This window comes from Euleptes europaea, chromosome 18 (genome assembly GCF_029931775.1).
Source record: "Euleptes europaea isolate rEulEur1 chromosome 18, rEulEur1.hap1, whole genome shotgun sequence".
Lineage (NCBI taxonomy): Eukaryota > Metazoa > Chordata > Lepidosauria > Squamata > Sphaerodactylidae > Euleptes > Euleptes europaea.
In genome coordinates this window covers 519072-540580 of record NC_079329.1, presented here as the reverse complement: position 1 = coordinate 540580, position 21509 = coordinate 519072, and the positions used below count along the sequence as shown (strand labels likewise).

The window sequence follows — 21509 nt, the reverse complement described above, 5'->3', positions numbered from 1 at the left end:
TGGGTGCCAGGAAGCCCCGCCCCCCCGGGCATTTCCCTGCTGGGTAAGCCCCCCCCCCTCTGCTTCCTCTTCCCCTCCCCAAGAGGGGAAATTGCTAGTCCCCTAACACTACCCCCCCCTCGATAAAAGGTTAAAATATACTGGAAGCTCAGTGGTAAAAGCACAGGGGCCCTGCCTTGGGAGGAAGGCTGTCCCCCGCACACACACTCGTGTGAGACCCAGGGCAGCAGTGAATGGCGGGGGCAGGAGGGGCTAGACCCGCAACGGCTGTGGGGGGCCGTGGGGAGCGTCCCCCTCCTGGGTGCTGGGCCCCTGCTCTTCTTCGTCCAGGCAGGGAGCGGGGGACTGGGCTATACTGCCAAAGGAGGGGCCCAGGGCCGCCGGGGGAGAGGAGCGCAGCAGGGGGGTGCGCTCAGTGTCCTGCTCCTCATCTTCCTCCCCCCTGGGAGACAGGGGCCGGTCCGCTCCCTCCTCGCCCTCCGAGTCAGAGTCCTCGGCCGACCGGATCACGCGCTGCTTGCACACGGGGCAGGTCTTCTTCGTCTGTGTCAGCCAGGGGTCAACACACTTGCAGTGATAGGCTGGGGGGGGGGGGAAGATGAACAATTCAGTCCCTCTGGCCGGCAACCTCACCTCCGGCACATGGTTGCTTGGGTTTGCCTTCCCAACACCCCTGCGAGGTAGGTCACACTTATTCCCACAATGCACAAAGGAGGGTGGAGCGTGGGAGGAGGCCACACCATGTCCGCCTGGGCCACGTTTAAGGATGCGCCCAGAGGCCCCCTTGCCCCTCCCACAAGGCCAACACCTCCAGGATCCAAAACCAGCGTCTAGCCCTGCCCCACCCCAGAGACAGAACCCCACCCCTCACTCCACCCCCACCCTGGGCTTGGGGGACACATGCAAGGGACCTGGTGTGGCACTTCTGCCACTGACCGTGGCCCCGGTTACAGACAGCACCCTTACCCAGAGCTGCCCATTGCCAGTAGAGTCCGTTCCACGGCACTGGTTGGTCCAGCCTGCCCCTCCCCTCACAGCGCCCCATTGCAGCATCTTTGCTGGCCTGGGGGGGCTGCCGGGTAGCTGCCCCCCTCTCCCAGTCCCAAGCCCCTTACCGTGAGAGCAGGGCAGAATGCGCAGCCGGGCACCGTCTTCATACTCCTCAAGGCAGATGGCACAGACGTCATACTCGTCTCCTGGGGTGGGGGGGGAAGAAGGCAAGGCTGCAGGAAACCCCTGCCAAGGACTCTGGTGCCAGGTCAGGCCTCCTCCCTCCCTTAACCCCTGCCAGCTGTGCCACCCCAGGCCTCCTCCTCTTCCCTGTCCTGCCTGCCACTGGGGCAGGCTGAAAGCGACAGTTCTGCCCCATAGACTGAACACGCCAGCAGTTCATCGCAGCATCTTGTGGTTGGGCAGCCCCCCAAGAGCGGCCCTTTTGGTCTGCAGCAGAACAGCTCGATTCGTACCCAGGAGCACATTCGAGAACAAGATTTTTGTGGGGGAGGGGGCATAGATTTTCGGGAGTCAGAGCTCTAACAAAGGGAACACTGACTCTCAAAAAACCCACACCCTGAAAATCGATTTAGTCTCCAAGGTGCCAACTGGACTCGGGTCTAACTTAGAAAATCTCTTGACTTCACCACCACCTTCTAGCACAGGGTTGCTGCTTCAGAAGTGGCCGAGTTCCTTCGCAGAAATGTGGGAATCGGCACTCGTGCACACACACACAGTCAATCTGGGGAAGAGGCCCTCCAAGACCCAGGGGGGGAGGCCTTCACATGTCTCTTGGCAGCTAAGAAGACCTGGCACTGAGAGGACTGGATTAGGCAGGTGCTCGTTCTGACCCAGTTTTTAACGTGCTAGGTGCTGTACAAAGCCATGCTTGTTCAGATGGCTCATACTGGAAGGTACTCACACGGCTTGCATCTGGGGATTTGGCTGCAGGTCCCGTCCCCCCACAACTCCCTGCAAAGGCTGCAGGTGGCTCCTCAGCCACAAACCACAGAGGGTGCCGGGTCTGGTCCCCATGAGAAGGATCAGGCCGCAGGGAATGGGAAAGACCCCCGCCCGCATGAGTCCCTGGAAAGTTCCGAGGAAACAGGCCTGACTCCCAAGAAAGCAGCCCTACGTATTCAAGGGTTGATACTGGCTCTACTAATGTGCTACAGCGAACGCACAAGCGTGTGCCGGCATACATCAGTTTATAAGAAACTGCTCAGGTGGCCGGGGTTTACACTGGACCCAGCACTACTGCCAGAGAAGCAAGTTAGCGCAGCTGCAAAAAAAGGCATCCTTCCAATTCAGTTTAGCCTGTAACGTTGACACGGTCGATCTGGCCACCTAGCTCCACGCCATGGTAACATCAAGGCTAGACTGCTGTAATGCACTCTGCGTAGGCCTCCCCTCAAAGGCAACTCAAGGGACTCCAGTTGGTGCAGAATGCTGCGGCTCGGCTATTATTGGGAGCTAGACGGAGGAAGCACTTTACTGCTGTTCTGCAGTCACCCTGCTGGCTGCCCCTCAGCTACCGGATCAATTGAAGGTGTTGGCCGTCACATACACAGCCCTTTATGGCCTTGGGCCCTCCTATCTGCAGGCCCGCCTCTCCCGCTATGCTCCGCCATGCCAGCTTCACGCATCTGAGCAGGCACTGCTGTGGGTGCCACCCTGCAAACGGGCAGAATCTGCCCATCTGCATGCCTTCTCTGTTGTGGCCCCCACCTTACGGAACGGCCAGAGGCGGTCAGGAAGGCTCCCGCTCTCCCGGCAGTCTGCAAACTATGGAAACCGAACCAAGGAAAGAGGGCTCTGCGCTAACAGCCTGGCCCAGGGCGGAGTGCTTCCAGTGAGGCCACACCATGGCCTGTTTGTCCAGAGGGCAGCTCCCTTGCAAACAGCTGCCTTCCCTCCTCCTCTCCCCTGGCACTGCTGGCTCAATGCCTCATCCTATAGGGCGGGCTGCACATCAAGCCCATGAATGCATGCCCAGGCGCTGGTGGAGAGCCAGGTCAGTGCACGCGGCTGCCCGCAACGTGTGAACTGGGCTGGTGAGGCAGGAGCAAGGCCAGGGCTGCCTCCACCGCATGCGGGGGCTGGGCTGCCGCAGCAAAAACAGGAAGGCGAGCGGGCGGGCCTCTCTCAGCGCCTGGGCCGGGAAGGGAAGCAGTTGGAGGGCCGCTCAGCACGGCCTTATAAGGCAAACGGCGGCGGCTCCGGGGCCAGCCGCTTCCTCCCCGCCGGCTCTTAGTGGGGGGGGGAGGGCCAGGCCGGCCAGGGAGGGCCAGAGGGAGGGGAACGCAGCAGCCAGCCGGGCGTGGGGCAGTCTGGCCCAGCACCCCCCCTCCACGGATCCCTGGCCCTCGGCTCTTGCAAAGAGGAAGGCGGCATGAAGGGGGAATCTGGAGAGCTGCGCAGGGCGGGGGGCTCGGCCCTTCTTGCTCCCCTCCCCATGGTGGCAACAAATGCAGGCTGCAAAGGCGGGAGGGGGGGCGTCGGTTGCTTGCTCAGGCATTTGCTGGGGAGGGGGCATTCTTCCCCTGCCTCCCGCTCAAGCCAGGTCTTGCCTTTGGAGAGAACTCCCCTCTCCTGGGCCGGGGTGTGTGGCTCCTCCTGCACAGCTTGGTTGGCCCTGAAGCATCGAATGGCATCAGCAGGGAACAACTGAGGTCCTCTGGCATAAAAAGGGTGTGGAAGTGCCAGCCCAACCAAAGCCCTCTTGAGGCAGGGAGTTCCAAAGGCCGGGGACACCGCCGAGAAAGCCCTGGCCTGCCAGCCCCATCCCTTGGTACGTGTCAGTTTATCAAACGGCTGCTGTCAATCCTGGATGCCTGGCAGATGGGGGGGGACACATCCCCTCTCAGGTCCCACCAGCAGAGAAAAGGCCTTTCCTGGCCAGCTGGCAGGGGTTCCGCTGCCACCCAATCCAAGGAGGCTGCGGGGAGGGCTCTGGCGAGTTGCTCCCATCCGGGCGCCAACTGCCAGGGGAGAACCCTGTGGTCTGTCCCACCAGCCTGCTGGAGCAACCCTTGTAAGCCCCACTCCCCCAGTTGCATTTGATTGTCTGGGGGGCTGCCACGGCAGCCAACACTCCCTAATGGAGAATCATAGAATCTTAGAGTTGGAAGGGACCACCAGGGTCATCTAGTCCATCCCCTGTACAATGTAGGAAATCCACAACTACCTCCCCCCACACACACCCCAGTGACCCCTACCGCTCTAGAGAAACCGCTGTTAGAAAATTCTTCCTAATGTCTAGACCAGGGGTGGGGAACCTTTTTTCTGCCAAGGGCCATTTGGATATTTATAACATCATTTGTGGGCCATACAAAATTATCAGCTTAAAAATTAGCCTGCTATATTTGGTCAAACATTTAGCCAAGAGGCACAACCGGAGATGGCTCGAAGTGTCTGCCAGGTAGAGCGACTTGCTTTTGAGCTCTGCAGTCCCCAGCTGGGCCCAAGAGATTCAGGCAGGGCAGCATCCTTCTGAGCTAGAGATAAGCCAGGACCCATGGAGGGCCAGACCAAATGATTTGGTGGGCCTTATACGCCCCCCGGGCCTGACGTTCCCCACCCCTGGTCTAGACGGAGAAGTCCCCAAATGCACAAAAAGGGCAGCACCCCCCTCCCCCACAAGGGAAGATGGGGGGGCGCATTAAAAAAACACCAGAATTGGTGCAGAGGAGAGGCAAAGAAGCAGCCCTCCCCTCCCCTGACCCTGTCCGGGAAGGAAGCAGCTTCGGTGGGGAGGGGAGGGGATGTGTGCGGCTGCAAGGGCCCCCTCTGCTGGGGAAAGGGGGCACTACAGGGGCAGGATGGGGCACTGCCCCCATGCCCCCTCCCGTCTGCACGGGCAGGGCACGGGCCAAGCTCCCCAACACCTTCAAGCATCCAGTATCGCCTTCCCCTTCTGCAGAGCAACCCCCTGACCCCCTCCCGGCTCCTCAGCACCCACTCTCCCACCCCTACTGCCTCAGCGGTCACTTCCTTTTCCCGGAACCACCACTGGCTTCCAGCAGCCCCCTCCCCAATTCCCCCCTGCCTTGTTTGGCTGCTCAGTACGGCACCCAGAACAAAGCCCCCCCCCAAGTGTCTCTGTCCTCCAGCGCATAATATAAATAATGGTGGCTTACGCAGGGATCCCTGCACAACACTTGCGTGGGGCCTCCTCTAGCAGGGCTCTTTTCATGCCCCAGATGAGCATCAGGGGGTGGCCAAGACCCACCCACCCCAGCCCCTGGGCCGCCCCCAAGTCCACCGAGCGCCTCTCACCTTTCTTGTACTTGTGGACGGGGATTTTCTTCAGCTGCTCCTTGGACAGGCGGTTCCTCCTGAGCCGCTTCCGGTGCTGAATGCAGCGCACAATCTGCTCCACGGGGAGAGGAGAGTTCCCAGGTCTGTCTGAGGCAGGCAGGCTCCCCAGCGGCATTCCCAGCCGAACCCCCCCCCCACACACACACACACATGCATTTCAGGCATGCTCTGAAACGTTTTCAAAGCCAACACGCAAAAACGCAGGGTGCCCACAGGCAGACACGGACGGCAAAGCAACGGATCCCCCCATCCCAGGAAGGCAGGGTGGCCTTCGGCTTCCCGTTGTGGACACCTCTGGCAGTCAGCCTAGGTTTGCTCTGCTATTACGTGTGAAGCAGCTTGCCCAACACTCGAGTATCTGTGACATCAGGAAGCCGACAGACTTGGGGGAAAGGGGAGGCTGTTACTAAATGGAACCTCAGTGGTCAGAGGCCTCGGAATACCTTTTGTGGGGGAGGGAACAGTGAAGCCTTCCCCTCCCTTTGGGGTCTCCCAGGAGGCATTTGTTTTATTTATCTTGTATCCCCCCCAGCAAGGCCTCAGGGCTCCCCACAGGTTGGGCCGGAGGGACCTGTGATCCACGATCTGCCCTGTGGGGGCTGAGCCAGAAAACCCCAAAACATCCCTGCTCTCTCGGGAAACAACCCGTCTGGTGGAAGCCTCAAGGTCCAGCGCAGAGCACTGCCTCCTGCCCCCCCCCGCCCCCATTCAGCCCCGCTCCCTCCTCACTCTGCAACAAAGCCGGTCGCCCTTCCCTCCGCCCCCCCACCAGAGGGATGGCAGAACTCACCAGGATAGTGCACATCACAGCAATGACGATGCCCACCACGCCCGTGAAAGGGATGAGGTAATAGCCCAAGGGGAAGACGTACTCTGGGATCAAGACGACGTGAGCCCTAGGAAGGGGGGGGAGGTCAGGCTCAGTCGGACACAGCCCTTCCTCACAAGCCTCCTTCTGGGATTGCAACCAGCCGCCCTCCATACCCTCGCACACAAGGGCAAGAACAGAACCCCCCCCCAATACCCACAAGTTCCCTGCAGATCCACCTTTAACCCACTTATCAGGGAAAGAGAGGCTAAAAAATTCTTAAACAATCAATAAATAACCCAACATCCAAATGGGCAATCTACTTTGGGAAAGATCTGCAAACAGAAAGTTGACTTCAAAAATGGAGAGCGCACCCCCCACCCCCGGGCCTTGAAGCCTCACCCCAACTTTCAAGGCCTGCCCTTCAAAAGCACTGGCAAGCTCCAAGCTGGGAAACGACAAACACAAACTGGCCCTTGACTCAAGATCCCGGCCGGCCGGCCAGCAGGAGGGCTCCGGCTACACATGTGCTTCTGGATTCAATTCCCTGTGCAGGTGTTAGCTGCCATGAGCTGGAACCCACCTGCCTGATGCCCCCCTACCCACTCTGCCACGCGTGCCTGCAAGCCTACTGGGACCTCATCACCACTGAGGGTTTCCACTGTTGGGGGCAGGGGCTCCACCTCCCTGTAAAGGACAGCAGCTTGCCACAGCAGGGTTTCAAAGGGCCTGGAAAACCTTCATCGGAGGGTCTTAGTTGAGATTCCTCTGCTTCACTAAGCTCCTCTTTTTCTACCAGACTGGTTCTCATTGGTTTGGGAGTCTGTTTTTCTGAATTTCATAAAATGTAGGAAAGGTGGGGTAGAGATCCCCCAAGAGCTAAAGTAGCCTTAGGAAGCAGGGTCCAGAGTAGGACACCCAGCCCAGCTCTGCTAGGGTGGAGGCCGAAGACGACTGGGGACTTTTTTCAGCAGAGGCTTTGGAAAGGCAATGATTTCCCAGATCTGACACATTCCTAGTAAACTGTACTAGAACTTTGATTGTTGGGTTTCTCCAGCTGACCCCCACATTGCTTTTATCCCTTGGGGTAAACTGGAAACCGCTGTGTGTGATGACTTCCCCACACCGCTACCATAATATGCAATACAACTGAGGAAGAGCCAATGTGGTACAGTGGTTAGAGTGTCGTACTAGGGCCTGGGAGACCCAGGTTCAAATCCCCCACTCTGCCATGGAAGCTTGCTGGGGGCCTTTGGGCCTGTCACACTGCCAGCCTAGCCTACCTCACAGGGTTGTTGTGTGTATAAAATGGAGAAGAGAATGACATATGCTGCGTTGAGTCCCCACTGGGGACAAAAGTGGGGCATAGACGAAGCAAGGAAATAACAAATAAGGAACAGAAGGCACTTAGGATCTATTTCACAAGCAGGACTGGGCCCCCCCGCAAGCCCCCCCCTGCAGCGGTGTCTCCTACCCTCTCTCATAAGTGAAGAAGCTGCGCAAGGCGCCTGCCGCTCTTTCACCAATGAACACGGAAGGAATGGTGATGAGTTTGCGGAGTTCCTCTGGAGGAAAGAGGAGCGAGAGAGTTTGCGGGTGAGGAAGGGGCAGAGAGGGCGGGTGGCTGCTGGGGAGCCCGGGCAATCCGGGGGCCCGCCCCCGCCCCCTCCACTCACGCACCGTCATCCCAGACCATGTGAAGCAGGCTGTCGGAGCCCACGTTGTGCACGATGACGGCTGCGTACCCAGCCTGCTGGGCGTGATACACCTACGGGAAGGGAGAAGGGTCAGGGGGAGCTCAGCGGGAATCGCATCCCAACACCCCCCAAATGACCAGTGGAGAGATGAAGGCACTCTGCCCGTTCTCAGAGGCATCATTCTCCATCCCACCCGCACGTTCCAGGAAGGGGGCTACATCAGTAGCGCACAGAGGCCCCCGGCTCCAATCCTGGGCCTTTCTCAGGTTGCTGGTGTGGGCAGCAGGGCCTTGCCTAGAGAGCTGCAGCCAGTCCAAGTCCGACCAACAGACCGGCTCGCTAAAAGCCCACTGCACGCACGGAGGGTGGGGTGGAGGACAGAGTCCGGCTAATGCACCAGGGCTGCTCCTAGGGTCACGCGTCGGCCTTTAAGACAAGCTCTGGATCTTTCCACCCCTCCACTGAGGTTCTGCCCTCATTGTGCCCTGGCACAAATGCCACCCCTCCAGGCCAACCCACCTTGGCATCAAAGTGGCAGTCGTATCTCTGGACGAGGGCGATGAAGCTGCTCATGTTGGCTGGCTCCGGAGGGGCCTCAATTGGCAGGCAGGCGTTGGCGGGCTTGGCTTCCACCAGCAGGCCCTGGAGGGGAGGCGGGAGAGAGACTCAGCCCAGGTGGCCCGGGAACCTCAAGCATCAGGCCCGCCCCCTCCCGGAGGAGTCAGGAAACCGGGGCAGGGGCAGCCCTGGCAGGCACTGGTGTCCGGCAGGGAGGGAGTCGGCAGCAACTTTGTGAGCCAACTGCAGCAGCCCCTGTGCCTCCCCTGGCGTTTCTGGATACCCACCAGGAGTCCCTCGGGTGGCAACGGGTTCCCAAAGTTGGCAGGCAAGTCAGAGAAGTCCATGCTGGAGTTGTGGCCAGATATCTGAGGAGAGATGGGCACAGCTGCCAACAGGAGTGGAGAGCTTCCGGCTCAGCCCAGCCCAGCCAGCCGCCTGCCTGGAGGGTCTCCACCTCCTCGGTCTCCGCCTTGCGAGGTCTGCTAGCTCCAGCCCTGCAATTCGTCCCAGGCCCCACTCCTTGCCTCCAGGCAGACCCCTTCCACCTTTCACTTGCTGCACGCTGGGATGGCTGGGGGTTCAAAGCAGAGGCCATGCTCTCCGCCCCACCCTTATCCCGACAGGCTGAACCCCAGGGGCCCACAAAGTGCAGTTCTCCCTATGAGACCTCAAGGAAACAGCATAAAACACCAGCACTATTACCCACTGCGAGGGATGGGAGAAACCAGGAGGTTCAGTCATGAGGCTTCAGGGCCTTTGCGGACAACACAAGGGTGTTGCTGGGGCACGTTCAGTTTCCAAGCCTAACTCCTGGGTGTGCCAGCCAAGTGCTCGGTTTTGAGGGGATAACAGGCCTCCCCTCACTGTCAGGATTTTCACCGTGGAAAGGTGAGCTCCTCTCAGAAACTACAGAGCATTATTTGCCCATTCCCCTCAGCCAACGTGGGCAGATCTCGTCCATCTTAAAACTGCCTCATCAGCTGCCTATTCGTTTCTGAGTCCAATTTAAGGCACTGGTAATGACCTATAAAGTCCTCCGTGCCCAGGACCCACATACCTCAAGCACCCCCTCCCCAATAAGCCCCTGTGCGCCAACTCTGGCCTTCAGACTCTGCCCCCTGCTGGCTGTTCCCCCCCTCGTGGAGGGCCTCCTTGGCACCACCCATGGCAGCCTCCTTGCCTCCCTGAGCAGGTGAGCAGAGTGCCACCGCTGGAAATGTCGCTAGAGGTGCTGAAGGCATCTTGGGGGGCGGGGGGCTTTACTGGATTATAGACTGTTTTAATTTAGAATTGCAAGTTGCCTTGAACTGTAAGGGAAAGGCAGGGGCACCAACATTCTGAAAACTCACATGCCTCAAGAGGCCAACTCAAATCTACGAGTTTTTATCTGAAGAAGGGAGCCGTGGCTCACGAAAGCTCAGACCCTGCCAGAAACTGTATGAGTCTTTAAGGCGCTCCTGGACTTTGGCTCTTTTCTAGCGCTGCAGACCAACTAACTCGGCTGCCCATCGGGATCTACGCTTAGTAAATGTGGCTGCTTGAGAGCTCGCCTTGCTTAGAGGCGCCCTCCTGTGGCGAGGACGGAGACCTCTGAGGGCCCAGCACCCTCCCCTGTGGCGTGGTTCTGGCCGTGTTTGGCCAGCCGCACTCCAGCGCCTCCTCAGCCACAGGCAGGGGCAGGCACAGCCCACGCATCAGGCCCAGCAGTGCCAATCCTGCAGGCAGCAGGGCTTTTTTTACATGTGGGCTTGCACGCCAGAGAGGACATGCGTTGCTGGAAACTGTGACGAGCTCCCAACGCAACTTGGGGAGGGGGAGCAGCTGCAGAAGCTGCATTGGATTAGATTTAAGAAGGGAGGGGGTTGTGGCTGAGTGGAAGAGCCTCCGATTGGCATGCAGAAGGTCCCGGGTTCAATTCCCGGCAGCATCTCCAGTTAAAACGACCCAGCAATAGGTGATGTGAAAGACTTCTGCCTGAGACCCCAGAGAGCGCTACTGGTCTGCATGGAGAATGCTGACTCTTTTGGGCTGACAGTCTGATTCAGTGGAAGGTGGCTTCATGGGTTCAGGTTAAAAAGAGCTCAGAGACCAAAGACCCCCCCCGCCCCAAGGCAGGCCGCACCCCACTTGCTGACTTCTCTGGGGCTGGATCTGGACCGCAGCACCCAGGCGGGGGTGGGGTAATGGCACTTACAGCATGGATGTAGCCCTTGGTGGCTGGGAGTCCTGCGAGCAGGCAGGCCAGCAGGAGCAGAGGGCCCGGTGGCTGGCGCATCACGGCTGCTGGGTGAGATTCTGGCAGGAGGCTCCTGCAGGGGAGGCACAGAAGCACACCAGGAGAGTAAGCGGGGCTGTGCAGAACATCCCAAGCAGGGGGCCCACCAGCATAGGAGGTGGGGGCTCAGAGCAAGGGCAGAACACTCCCCCTCCCCAGCAAGAAACCACAGCTGACCGCTACAGATTCAATATTGAGGGGGAGCCTCCAAGCCCGAGAGAAACCCCCTAGCTCTTTTCTTTTTTGGGGAGTGGACCACTAGATAGGTAGGTAGATAGATAGGTAGATAGATAGATTTAATTTTAAAAGTTTTATTTCAACCTACAAACAAAACATATAAACATGGAACATAAACAATCATATTCATACAAGTTGTGCGGAGCTTACTTTTTAAATTTACATTATAGTAGTTCACTTCTTTTTGAGTTTAATAACTCCAGTCGCACATAAACCAGCTGGGTTTAAAATGTGTAAAACAATCTAAAGATATGAAGAAGTTTTTAAAAGCCCCTCTAATGCTGGTTTACAAGTAGGAATTAGAATCCGATTACTCAGTTGGAAGGGGAATGCTGAGGCTAACTGCGATTAGGCGTGCAGGGGCCTCAAGCACCCTGGGAGGAGGCAGGGCCCCCTAAAGGAGGGCGGAATCCAAACGTGTGTGTGTGGGTGAGCTAGTTAGCAGACAGGGCGGCCTCTTCCTCAGAGCCCACTCAGCAGGGGAAACGCCACCCCTCCCACCGGTGTCTGGAGGCGCAAACAGGCATGGGGCTGTCATATGATGGCTCCCGAGATGGGGTGTTTGTTGCAGAGGGCTGGTTTCTATGCTGCCGAGCCCCAGAGGCTGCCACCGGCTTGGAGCTCACAGCCCCTCGTAGCCATCAAGCTCGTTGGGTGAGCTGGGGCCAGTCACTCTCTTTCAACCCAACCTACACCGCAGGGCTGTTGTGCGAGTAAAACAGAGGCAGGAAGAATCACAGATGCTGCCTCCAGCTTCTGCTTTAAAGTGCTTCCCTGTGGAAAGGGAAGAGGGGCCGTAGCTCAGGGGAAGAGCACCTGCTTGGCACGCAGGAAGTCCCAAGTTCAATGCCCGGCATCTCTAGTTAAAAAAACCAGGCAGGAGGTCACGTGAAATACCTTTCTCTGCCTGAGACCCTGGAGAGCGACTGCCAGTCTGAGCAGACAACACTGTCTCTGATGGACTGAGGGTCTCATTCAGTGTCAGGCAGCTTCATGAGATTCGTGGCAGAGGTACAGGGTATAAATGAGATACCTCCTTTGTGGCAAGAAGAAACCCTCTGTACATGCTCAAAGGCCTACTCAGTGACCACTGCACAAGAGCACAGGCTCCAGCACGGCGTGGGTGGCCTTGGGGCAGTCATACATGGTCAGCCTAGCCTACCCCACTGGGTTGTTGTGAGGATAAAATGAAGAAGAGGAGGAGGAGGAGGAGGATGTCAGCCGCTTTGGGTCCCCACTGGAGAGAAAGGCCAGGTGTAAATGAAGTAAATGAGCATGTTACTCCTCCTCAGATCCTTGCTGGAGATGGGAAAAGAGCTGAGGGAAAGATGGGCAGAGCAAGCAGGCAGCCCTCAGGCACAATGCCCCATGAGAGGAGACCAGCGCAGGCCTCCAGAGGGCACCTGGGCTCCAAGGAAAGGGCCCCTCCCTCCCTCCTGCTGGCACCAGTCCTTCTTCTGACCTCCAGGGCTCTTCTGTCCGAGGGCTCTTTCAACAAATCCAGGAAAACTCTTGGTGGATTGTCCTCCTGCCCACAGGGTGGGCACAGAGGGTTGCTGATGCAAGTTTTGGAGGCTGCAAGTAACAAGGCAGAGGTGGGGAGGACCTCTGCCATGGGAAACAAGCCTTTCAGAAAGCAAAACGATGCTCCCAGAGAGCTTGGGAGGCGGGGGACAAAGCCCCCGCCCTCCTGAGGCATGCTGGGCAACCAGCCAAGGGCTGCCTACTTCGGCTGGTCACCCAAAGCCATCATCCTCCCCTTCCCCGCTGGAACACTCCAGCAAGAGAAGGAGGGCGAGGCACCACCCAGCCGGCATCAACCCACCTCACAGGGTTGTTGCAGGGGCAAAGCGCAGCGGCGCAGGTAAGGCAAGTTAAAACTGCTCCCAAAAACAGAAGGCAGAGGCAAGCTACTACTACCCGTGCAAACAGGCAGGGCACAGATGGAGCCGAAGGGGCACTTTGTTTGGGTGGCCCTTTCTTGGGAAGGCAGACCCGAAAGGCAGCAAAAGGATGCCTGGCATTCCCTCAGGTCGGCCTGCAATGCCAGCCAGGCTGAGTGGGACACTCGGGGCCAGCGGGCCAAGCTTCACACCACGTGGGCAGGGCACAATGTCAACACCAAGCACCTGCCGCCCTGGCAGCCAGACCTCTCAGCCTCTTTTCTCTGCGCCTCTCAGGGGCCTCCAGTGCGCATTTGAGCATGGGGTGCACCTGGTTTGGCCCCCTCGCCAAGGCCAGCCTGAAGCCCCTGGTGCATTCCATTCAGAGAGAGCTTCCTTATGGCGTAACCCCCAAGGACAAACACAGACATTCCTCAGCTGGGCCGAGGGGCGGGGAAGAAGCCAGAAAGCAGCCCCCCCCCGTCCCCACCAGGGCGCTTACCACAGGAGGGAGGAGGCCCTGCGCGGGCCCCAGGCCTCCCAAAATGACCCCCCCCCGAACCCTGGCCCTACTCACCCTGATTCAGGCCGGCTCGGATCCCCACAGCACCTCCAAGGCGGGGCGATTGTATTAAAGGGTCTTCAGTGCGCCCCACCCTCTGTTCATGGTCAGGCCCACGAGCGGAACCACATCCCACTGAGCAGGTTTTCAAGGGGCAGCCAAAGCCGCAGGAGCCTCGCAGCACCTTAAAGACAACATCGCCAGGACAGCTTAAGATTTTGCCAGCCCAGCTGGGGGCCCTATAGATTATCGGGGTCTTTTGGAGCCCAGACGTGGTCAGCCAGGTGAAAGGAAGATGCACAGGGAAGCCAAGGAGATGCTCTGCGTTCCCCACCCAGCACCTGGTGGCACTGGGAGGGGTCACAGGCTGCAGGGGCAGGTTCGGTACCTGAGCTGGGCAGGAATTGCCAATTTACTGGCCCAAGGGATGCACTGCCATTCGCAGGAGTGGGGGTGGGGCTGTGTGTGTGTGTGTGTTGGGGGCAGGAATGGGCTGCCCTTGGCTTCCCCCTCTGCGACTAACAGGGCAAGGGGGAGAGGAAACCTGGGGCTTTGGGGGGGGGGGTTCCTTCATAATCGATATCACACACACACACCCTTTAAGAGGGGAAAATCTCTCCCTTCCATGCAACCCAGGAAGGGGCTGCTGGACAATAGCAAAGGCTCTGCTGCTGGGTGCCCCACAGATTGTGCCCTTGGCTCTGACAGACTGAGGGGAGGAAGCCTCCAGCACAGTAAGACCCCCCCCCCACATCGGATACGCCCCTCCCCACACACAACATCACTGAAAAGAGGAGGGGCCCCTTTCAGGCCAGACCTGCACGGCCACCCCAAGACTGAGCCCTCCTGAGCCCCAAGGCTGGGGCTCCACTCCCCCCCCCCCCGCCTACCCTGCTGCCTCCCCCCCCGGCACATCCGGTTTACTGGCGGAAGTAAACACCAGAGGGCTGTTTTAGAGGGGGCAGGGAGCAAGGGGGCCGTCCCCCTCCTTTCAAGGGGGGGTGTCTAGGGACTGGGGGGCGGGAAGGAGGGTCCTCTCGATGCTCTCCCACGGCAGATTCCCCCCTCCCCCCTCGACTTCACCTCCCCTTGAGGACCCCCCAGGGGTCCCAGCTGGCTGCTTTCTAACCCCCCCTCCCCGGCCCCCTCCTGCTCTTCCAGGGAACCCGGGCGTCCTGCAATGCAAGGCCAGGGAGGGGGCGTGAGGACCGCAAGCCCCCCCCCCCACTCACCCACCTTCCCCCTCTCCCTCCCGGCCGCCCTCCGAGGGAGCGACGCTCAGAGCTGGCCGGTGCGGGCGGAGGCGGGGGGGGGCCGCAGGGCACGTGGGGGCGGGGGCGGCCTCTGCGTGCAGGGGGGGCGGCGGCGCGACGACGTGCGGCCCCTCCTCTGGACGGCTTCTGTTTACAACCCCCTTCGCTGCAACATGGCTGGGAGATCTCGCGAGACAGACAGACAGACAGGCGCTCCGCCTCCCTCCCTCCCTCCCTCCCTCCTGGGTTGTCAGAGGAGGAGCGGCTTCCGGGTGGTGGGACCGGCGCGGGTGGGGGAGGCTGCGACCCCCGCGCTTCGGAGACTCTTCCGGTGGAGCTCGAGGGGTGCAAACCCCCCCCCCGGCATGGATGGGCTCTATAAAGGAAGCCCCAGCCCTCAATTTGCAAGACCTGAGCAAGGCTGTCAAAGACAGGACATTTTGGAGGACGTTGATTCACAGGGTCGACACGCACACTTTTTCCAGATCACTACTGGTATATAAAAGTGCGCTTTTCCCAGATCACAATTTTGCAGCCGTACTGGTCACAAGAGGCCCTCCGTGGCCTCGGTACCCCTTGGAAAATCTCTTGAAAGCAAGGAAGGCGCGCGCAGGGGGCGGGGAGGTTGTCTCTTCCGCCCCCCCCCCACTCTTCCGCCCGGTCCTCCGCCCACCGAGAGAGAAATGCGGCCCCCTCGAGCCGGCAGAGGAGGCTGCCAGGCAGGCAAGCCTGGTCCCGTGCCACGCACTGTATGCCGACCCCCTTTAGCCTTGTTTGTGTGAACGCAGCACCCAAGAGCCACGCGCATCTGGAGCTCAGAGGCCGTCCAGTGGGGTGGCGGTGATGTCCTCCCCCCCCCTTCTGGCAGGGCTTAGATCCCATCCCCCTGTATGCTTGGACACGCATGCAGTTTGCCTCAGCAACAAGATGGGTGTGTGGGCTCCCCTGCAGGGACCCAAAGGGGCACGCCCCATAGCTCCCTTCTCCTCCATTTAATCCACACAACAAGGCACATTGGGTGGAGAGTGACAGACCCCCGGCCAGCCCAAGGGTCTCCGCGGCAGACGGGGTTGGTTCAGTCCTGGGTTTCCCACATCCGGCCTGGCACTCTAGAGCTACTTCACCAATAACATCTCTTCAAAGAGGTCTGAGATGGAGGACTCCTGCTGGGGGCTCTTGGAGCACAGAGGCAATGCCCCCCCCCCGTCTCCCTACCCTGCCAGCTCAGTGGCCTGCCTCCGACGCTTCCCTTCTTCTTCCTGTTGTCCAAATCACAGGCTGTTCCCTGACTCAGGAACCCTGAGGCAGAATGACGGCGCTTGGGGGCAGTGGGGATACCAAAGCACGCACATGGCAGCAGCCTGTTAAGTTATATAAAGCCAAAACCCTTTCCCAAATGTTATATGGGGGGCTGCTTATTAACACAGCAAATTACTCCAGGTTGGAGAAAATCCAATCCAAATTCCTGAGAGCTGTACTACAAGTCCCTCCCAGTGTCTCCAATGCTGCAATTCGAATGGAGACAGGGGAAGTAACAATTGAAGCAAGGATATGGATTATCTCGATCTCCTATTGGCTCAAAATCGCTTCACGTCCCAAAGGACTTGTTAACTTAATTTTGTATGACACTTTTGTTTCCCCCTGGTTGAGAAATCTGATGAATAAACTAGGCTACTATGGTCTCTCACAACATCTGCTCCTATCCATGGACTATCCACAGGCCAGAGCCCTGACCAGGCAAAGAGTTCTGGACGTGGAAAGACAGCATGACCTAAGTAGAATCAAAAACATGTGCTACAATTGCAGCACTCTTACCAACGTGGTCCCGATGTCTTACCTTTCCCACTTAGATAGTCCAGACTACAGGAGGGCCTTCACCCTGATGTGTTGTAATGCACTCCCTTCAGCTGTATTGGAAGGGAGATACAAAAAGGTACCATATGCAGGACGATTATGCCCCTGCTCTGATGGGAGTACTGAGACCCTTGAGCACACTGCGTTTGAATGCAAAATCTACAACAAGATACGAGAAGCCGTTCTTTCTGTATTATCGGGCCTCCCGGGGGCGATCCAGAGCTTTTAGTCTTTCTAACATGCTCTCAGACAAGGATATGGAGATAACTTTTAAAGTGGCCAAATTCAGTGAGGATCAGGCGTGCATGGGTCGAACTTAATGGTTAAGCGATTTTAGATTTATATGTATGCTAATTCCAAACACGTAATTTTTTTTAATTATGCGCTTAACGGCTTTTGAGTGAGAGATTGTAAGATGTTATAGGGGCTCGCACTTGATACGCTTTTATTTGTGTTACGTAATGTATGTATAACTTGTTAAGTTTTTATGCTGGTCTTGGACCGTATTAAACTCTCTTTGTACTTTGTACATGGCAGCAGCGGAGGAAGAGGATTGTCCACCTGTACAATTACGCAGAGATGCCCCCAAGCTTTCTGTGCCCGTGCTGATGATGCACAAGGCAGCCACTGACCACTGGCCCAGCCCGGGGCACCTCCCCACAGGCGTTGCCGCCTTGGGGGGCTCCTCCGCCCACCCAGGGAGCGATGGCTCTCTGCATATGTGAGAGGCACCGGGGTTGTGAGTTTCCTGCATTGTGAGGGGGGGTCTGGACATCAGGTGACCCCCCCGGTGGGCCCCCTTTCCAACTCTATGATTCTATAAACAACATGTATAATAAAACTGCTAAAACCCCGTCCCTCAGGCGCTTCGCCCCGCCCTCGAGGCGCCTCAGCGCCGCCTTTCCCGCCAAAAAACCCGTCGGGCCGGGGCGCGCGCACGCGCAGCGCCGCCCCATCCCCGTTTCCACCTTCTGCGCAGGCGCCGCCCCGCCTTGTGCACGTGCCCTCCTCCTCGCCCGCCCACCCGCTCCGCGGACTCCGCCCCTTGCCGGCTGCGTGCGCAGCGCCTGGCCCCGCCCCCTCGACCGGCCCGGAGTCACCTTGGTCCCCTCCCCCCACCCGTCATGGCGGCGGCGGCCGGGAAGCCCAAGACCTCCCCCAAGTCCGTCAAGTTCCTCTTCGGGGGCCTGGCCGGGTAAGGACGCCCCCCCCCACCCGCCCACCCCCGGGCTGCGCTGCGCGCGCCGCTCCCAGGACCGCGTGGGGGGGGGAGGGGCGCCTGTGCTCTCCCTGGGCTACTTGCAGAGACCGCGCCCCCCCGCCCCCCCCCGCCCCGGCGTGCCCGCAGAGGAGCCCCGGGGGGGCTGGCCGCTCGCCCTCCGCGCCCTGGGCGGCCTGGCAGGAGGAGCGCGCCCGGAGCATGGCATGCTGGGCAGGGGCGCAGTCTGCAGGCGCAGCTGGGCGGGGGCCCGGGGGGCCGCCGCCGCTGCTGCTGCTGCTGCTGCTGCAGGGCCTCAGGCCCTGGGGGGGCCGAGCGAATCCCGCCCTGGCCCGCTGGGTGCCAACGCTCCGGGGCCGGCCGGCCGGCCTGCCTGGGGGCCGGGCCTCTCCTAAGAACATCAGGAAAGGCCCTGGTGGGTCAGACCCAGGAGGCCCCATCGAGTCCAGCAGGCCGTCCCCACAGGGGCCTCCAGGAAGCCCCCAGGCAAGACGCGGCCTGCAGCAGCAGCAGCATCGCCCCCCCGCCTGTGTTTTTTTGCAGCCCCTCATGTAACAGGCCTGCTGCTCCTCTGATGAACTCCTCTTTCTCCCCCCCCCTCCCCAGCATGGCAGCCACGGTGTTTGTGCAGCCCTTGGACCTGGTGAAGAACCGCATGCAGCTGAGTGGCGAAGGCGCCAAGACGAAAGAGTACAAGACGAGCTTCCATGCCGTGGGCAGCATCCTCCGCAAGGAGGGCGTCCGGGGCATCTATACCGGGTAGGGGGTGCACCTGGAGCGGGTGGGGTAACGAAGGGCCTCCCTTGCTCTGAGTTTCATAAGCGGCTGGAAGACGCTAAGAGGCCAAAGATCAGGCGAGTCATTCTGGAGCGGTTCCACCTTGTGCGGGTGCTGAGCTCACGGCACTTGCTTTGAGCCAGGGGGCAAAGTTTGGGGTGGGTTGTGTCCGGGGCAGGAGCTCACCCAGCCGCCTCCAGGGTTGCCGGGTGGCAGAGAATTTGCTCCTTGGCTCCTCTTCCCCCACTCCCTTGAGCTGTCTCTTGGCAGGAGGGCTCGGGGGCCCTGGTTCACTTTGGGGGCTGAATTGCTGACTCCAGCCCTGGTGCCAGCAAGAGGGCTGGTGTGTGTGATGGGGAGCAGCGTGGGCCGGCAATTGTGGGTGTGCCCGTTGCACCCCTGACCAGCGTGGCTCTTGCGGCAGGCTGTCGGCAGGTCTCCTGCGCCAGGCCACGTACACCACCACCCGCCTGGGCATCTACACGATCCTCTTTGAGAAGCTCACGGGGGAGGACGGGCGGCCGCCCAACTTCTTGGTCAAGGCGCTGATTGGAATGACGGCGGGGGCCGTGGGGGCCTTCGTGGGCACGCCGGCTGAGGTGGCGCTCATCCGGATGACAGCCGACGGCAGGTGGGTGGGGCTGGGGGCATGGGATCGGGGGGAAAGGGGCCGTGGCCAGAACCTGGAAGGAAGGGCAGCCGGCAGGTCTGAGCCCCACCTGCTCGAGCCGCATTTGCCAGGGGGTGTCTCTCTTGCAGGCTCCCCCCAGACCAAAGAAGAGGGTATACAAACGTCTTCAACGCGCTGCTGAGGATCACCCGCGAGGAGGGAGTGCCCACACTCTGGAGAGTACGTGTTTGGGGCGGGGGGGGGTTGACACTGTGGGAGACAGGGAGGGGGCTGGCAGCCACCGTGCCCAGGAAGCTCCTGAGAAGCAGAGCTGCCCCTTGGTGCCCGCAGGGAGCGTGTCCATGGCAGGGTTGGATTCTGTTCTGGAGTCCGAGTTACTCAGCTGGCACCCTGGCTTCTGCTGGCAAGTGTGGGGGGGGGGAGGGGGGCTCGAGGAGCTTGCTGCTTCCCCTCCCCCCACCTCTGACTCCTGCATCCTGAGAGAGCCCCTGCTGCCCACGGGCTCTCCTGGGGCCTGTCTGGCTTCTCTCAGGGCAGGAGGGCCCTTCTGGGGCAAGCGCCCCCCTGCCCTGATGGCGGCTCTCTTCTGCCTCCGCCCCAGGGTTGTGTGCCCACCATGGCCCGGGCAGTGGTGGTCAACGCCGCCCAGCTGGCCTCTTACTCCCAGTCCAAGCAGCTCTTACTGGACTCTGGTAAGTTGCGCTGGAACCAGGCCAGGGGGGCCTCGGACAGCATTGGTGCTGAAGTGACTCTGGCCCCCTGCTCCCCCCCCCCCCGGGCCACCCTGCCTTTGTTCCCCCTGCAGTAGCGGCTGCGAGGGGGGCGCTGTGAGTCTGGGGCCCACAATGCATCCTCCTCTCTCGCTTGCAGGTTACTTCCGGGACAACATCCTCTGCCACTTTTGCGCCAGCATGATCAGTGGGTTGGTGACGACAGCAGCCTCCATGCCCGTGGACATCGCCAAGACTAGGCAAGGCTGCGGGGGGTGGGGGTGGGGCTTGTGCCAAGGCAGGCCTTGCCCTGGGAGAAGGCAGAGCGGAGGGAGCTGAAGAGGCAGCTCTCCTGACTGCCCCACGGACCCACTAGTATCTGCCTTGTGCCCAGAGGGGAGGGGGGCTGGGAGCTGCCGGGACCCACCAGGGCGGGGAGTTTGCTTGAGTCTCTCACCACAGGGTTCTCCTCCTCTCTCTTCCTGCTTCTGTGTGTCTTTAGGATTCAGAACATGCGGATGATCGATGGAAAGCCGGAGTATCGGAACGGGCTGGTGAGTGTGGGCAGGGTCTGGGTGGGCAGGGCACAAGTCAGTATGAAGCTCCCAGGGGGCAGGTGAAAGCCGGAGGGGGTGGGGCAGCCAGGACATCTGACGTGCATGGGGGTCTCCTCTGCTTCATGCCTTGAGCATCGGCCTGCCTCCCTTGTTGTGTTCTGCAAGCGCTGGTGGGGCCTCGCTTCAGAAAGGGCTGGGTGGGGCTGCTACTGCTCCTCCCGAGGGTGTCAGGGAAGAGGGTGAGAACAAAGGCCCAGGCCAGTGCCAACCGTGCCTTGGCCTCCTGGCACGGGGCAGCCCAGCCTGCTGCAGCAGAGGGCTGGAACCATAAAGGTCTGTTGGGTGGGATTACCTGAGCAGCTACCGGTTGTGGGGGGTGGGGGTGGGTGCTCGACTGGGCATTTGAGGGGCCCAGGTGCAGAGTCCTCTGCTCCAGCCTGAGCTCACCTGGCTTCTTTCTGGCCGGCCTTTGCAGGACGTGCTGATGAAGGTTGTCCGCTATGAGGGCTTCTTCAGCCTGTGGAAGGGCTTCACCCCCTACTACGCCCGCCTCGGCCCCCACACAGTCCTCACCTTCATCTTCTTGGAGCAGATGAACAAGTTCTACCAGAAGTACTTTCTCAGTGCCTGAGGGCAGAAGCCACGGCCTGTGATGCGAGCAGGAGGGGGCAAGACAAGGAGCTCCCCCCCCATTGTCATCTCTCTGAGTTGTGGCCTCTTGCATCCAGCCAATCATGAGAGAATTGGGATGGGGGAGGTTAATTAATTTATGTGCAGGGGGAGGGGTCCCTGGTGCTTCTCCAGGACACACACCCCTCCAGCTGGACGGCCTCATTTCGGCCACCCGGCCAGCAACCAGCCATCCCTTCCCCCCACTTGGCTTTAAACTTAGTAAAATCAATCATGGTCTTAATGTGCCCATCTGCTTGGAAGTCCTTGTGTGGGGCATTTGGCTGTGGGGCCCCAGGATCTTCCCATCTGGACGCAGGTAGACTTCAGCGGCTGCTCGTGCTCCATGGAGGATGAGTACAACCTGAGTAAAGTGGGTAGGCTCCGACCTGACTGGCGCTGGCTAGCCCAATCTCGGAAGCTAAGCAGGGTCGGCCCTTTCTTTGGGAGACCACTGAGGAAGTGCCAGGTCGGCGCACAGAGGCAGGCGGTGGCAAATCCCC

At 59.9% G+C, this 21509-nt stretch overlaps 2 protein-coding genes across 2 annotated transcripts; one reads left to right on the top strand and one right to left on the bottom strand.

The window, feature by feature from the left end:
* Positions 1–252: 252 nt before the first annotated feature.
* RNF167 (ring finger protein 167) lies at positions 253–10592 on the bottom strand. The gene is made up of 9 exons (XM_056863581.1): positions 10574–10592; positions 8664–8744; positions 8338–8460; positions 7802–7889; positions 7596–7686; positions 6104–6209; positions 5272–5365; positions 1116–1196; positions 253–581 (listed from the first exon to the last, which is right to left on the bottom strand). The coding sequence occupies exons 2-9, from the start codon at positions 8721–8723 to the stop codon at positions 253–255; spliced, it is 972 nt and encodes a 323-aa protein (XP_056719559.1). The 5' UTR covers positions 8724–8744; positions 10574–10592.
* Positions 10593–17534: 6942 nt separating this feature from the next.
* On the top strand, positions 17535–20984 carry SLC25A11 (solute carrier family 25 member 11). The gene is made up of 8 exons (XM_056863138.1): positions 17535–17638; positions 18269–18421; positions 18864–19070; positions 19199–19289; positions 19672–19762; positions 19941–20040; positions 20283–20334; positions 20813–20984. The coding sequence occupies exons 1-8, from the start codon at positions 17568–17570 to the stop codon at positions 20966–20968; spliced, it is 921 nt and encodes a 306-aa protein (XP_056719116.1). The 5' UTR covers positions 17535–17567; the 3' UTR covers positions 20969–20984.
* Positions 20985–21509: the final 525 nt, after the last annotated feature.

Coding starts and splice junctions, on each gene's coding strand:
- RNF167 (XM_056863581.1), bottom strand. CDS start 8,723: ATGGACTTCTCTGACTTGCCTGCCAACTTTGGGAACCCGTTGCCACCC. Junction 8,461..8,663: donor TGCCACCCGAGGGACTCCTG/GTGGGTATCCAG, acceptor CCTCCCCTCCAG/GGCCTGCTGGTGGAAGCCAA. Junction 5,366..6,103: donor CTGTGATGTGCACTATCCTG/GTGAGTTCTGCC, acceptor CCCGTGGAGCAG/ATTGTGCGCTGCATTCAGCA.
- SLC25A11 (XM_056863138.1), top strand. CDS start 17,568: ATGGCGGCGGCGGCCGGGAAGCCCAAGACCTCCCCCAAGTCCGTCAAG. Junction 19,290..19,671: donor GAGTGCCCACACTCTGGAGA/GTACGTGTTTGG, acceptor CCTCCGCCCCAG/GGTTGTGTGCCCACCATGGC. Junction 20,041..20,282: donor GTGGACATCGCCAAGACTAG/GCAAGGCTGCGG, acceptor GTGTGTCTTTAG/GATTCAGAACATGCGGATGA.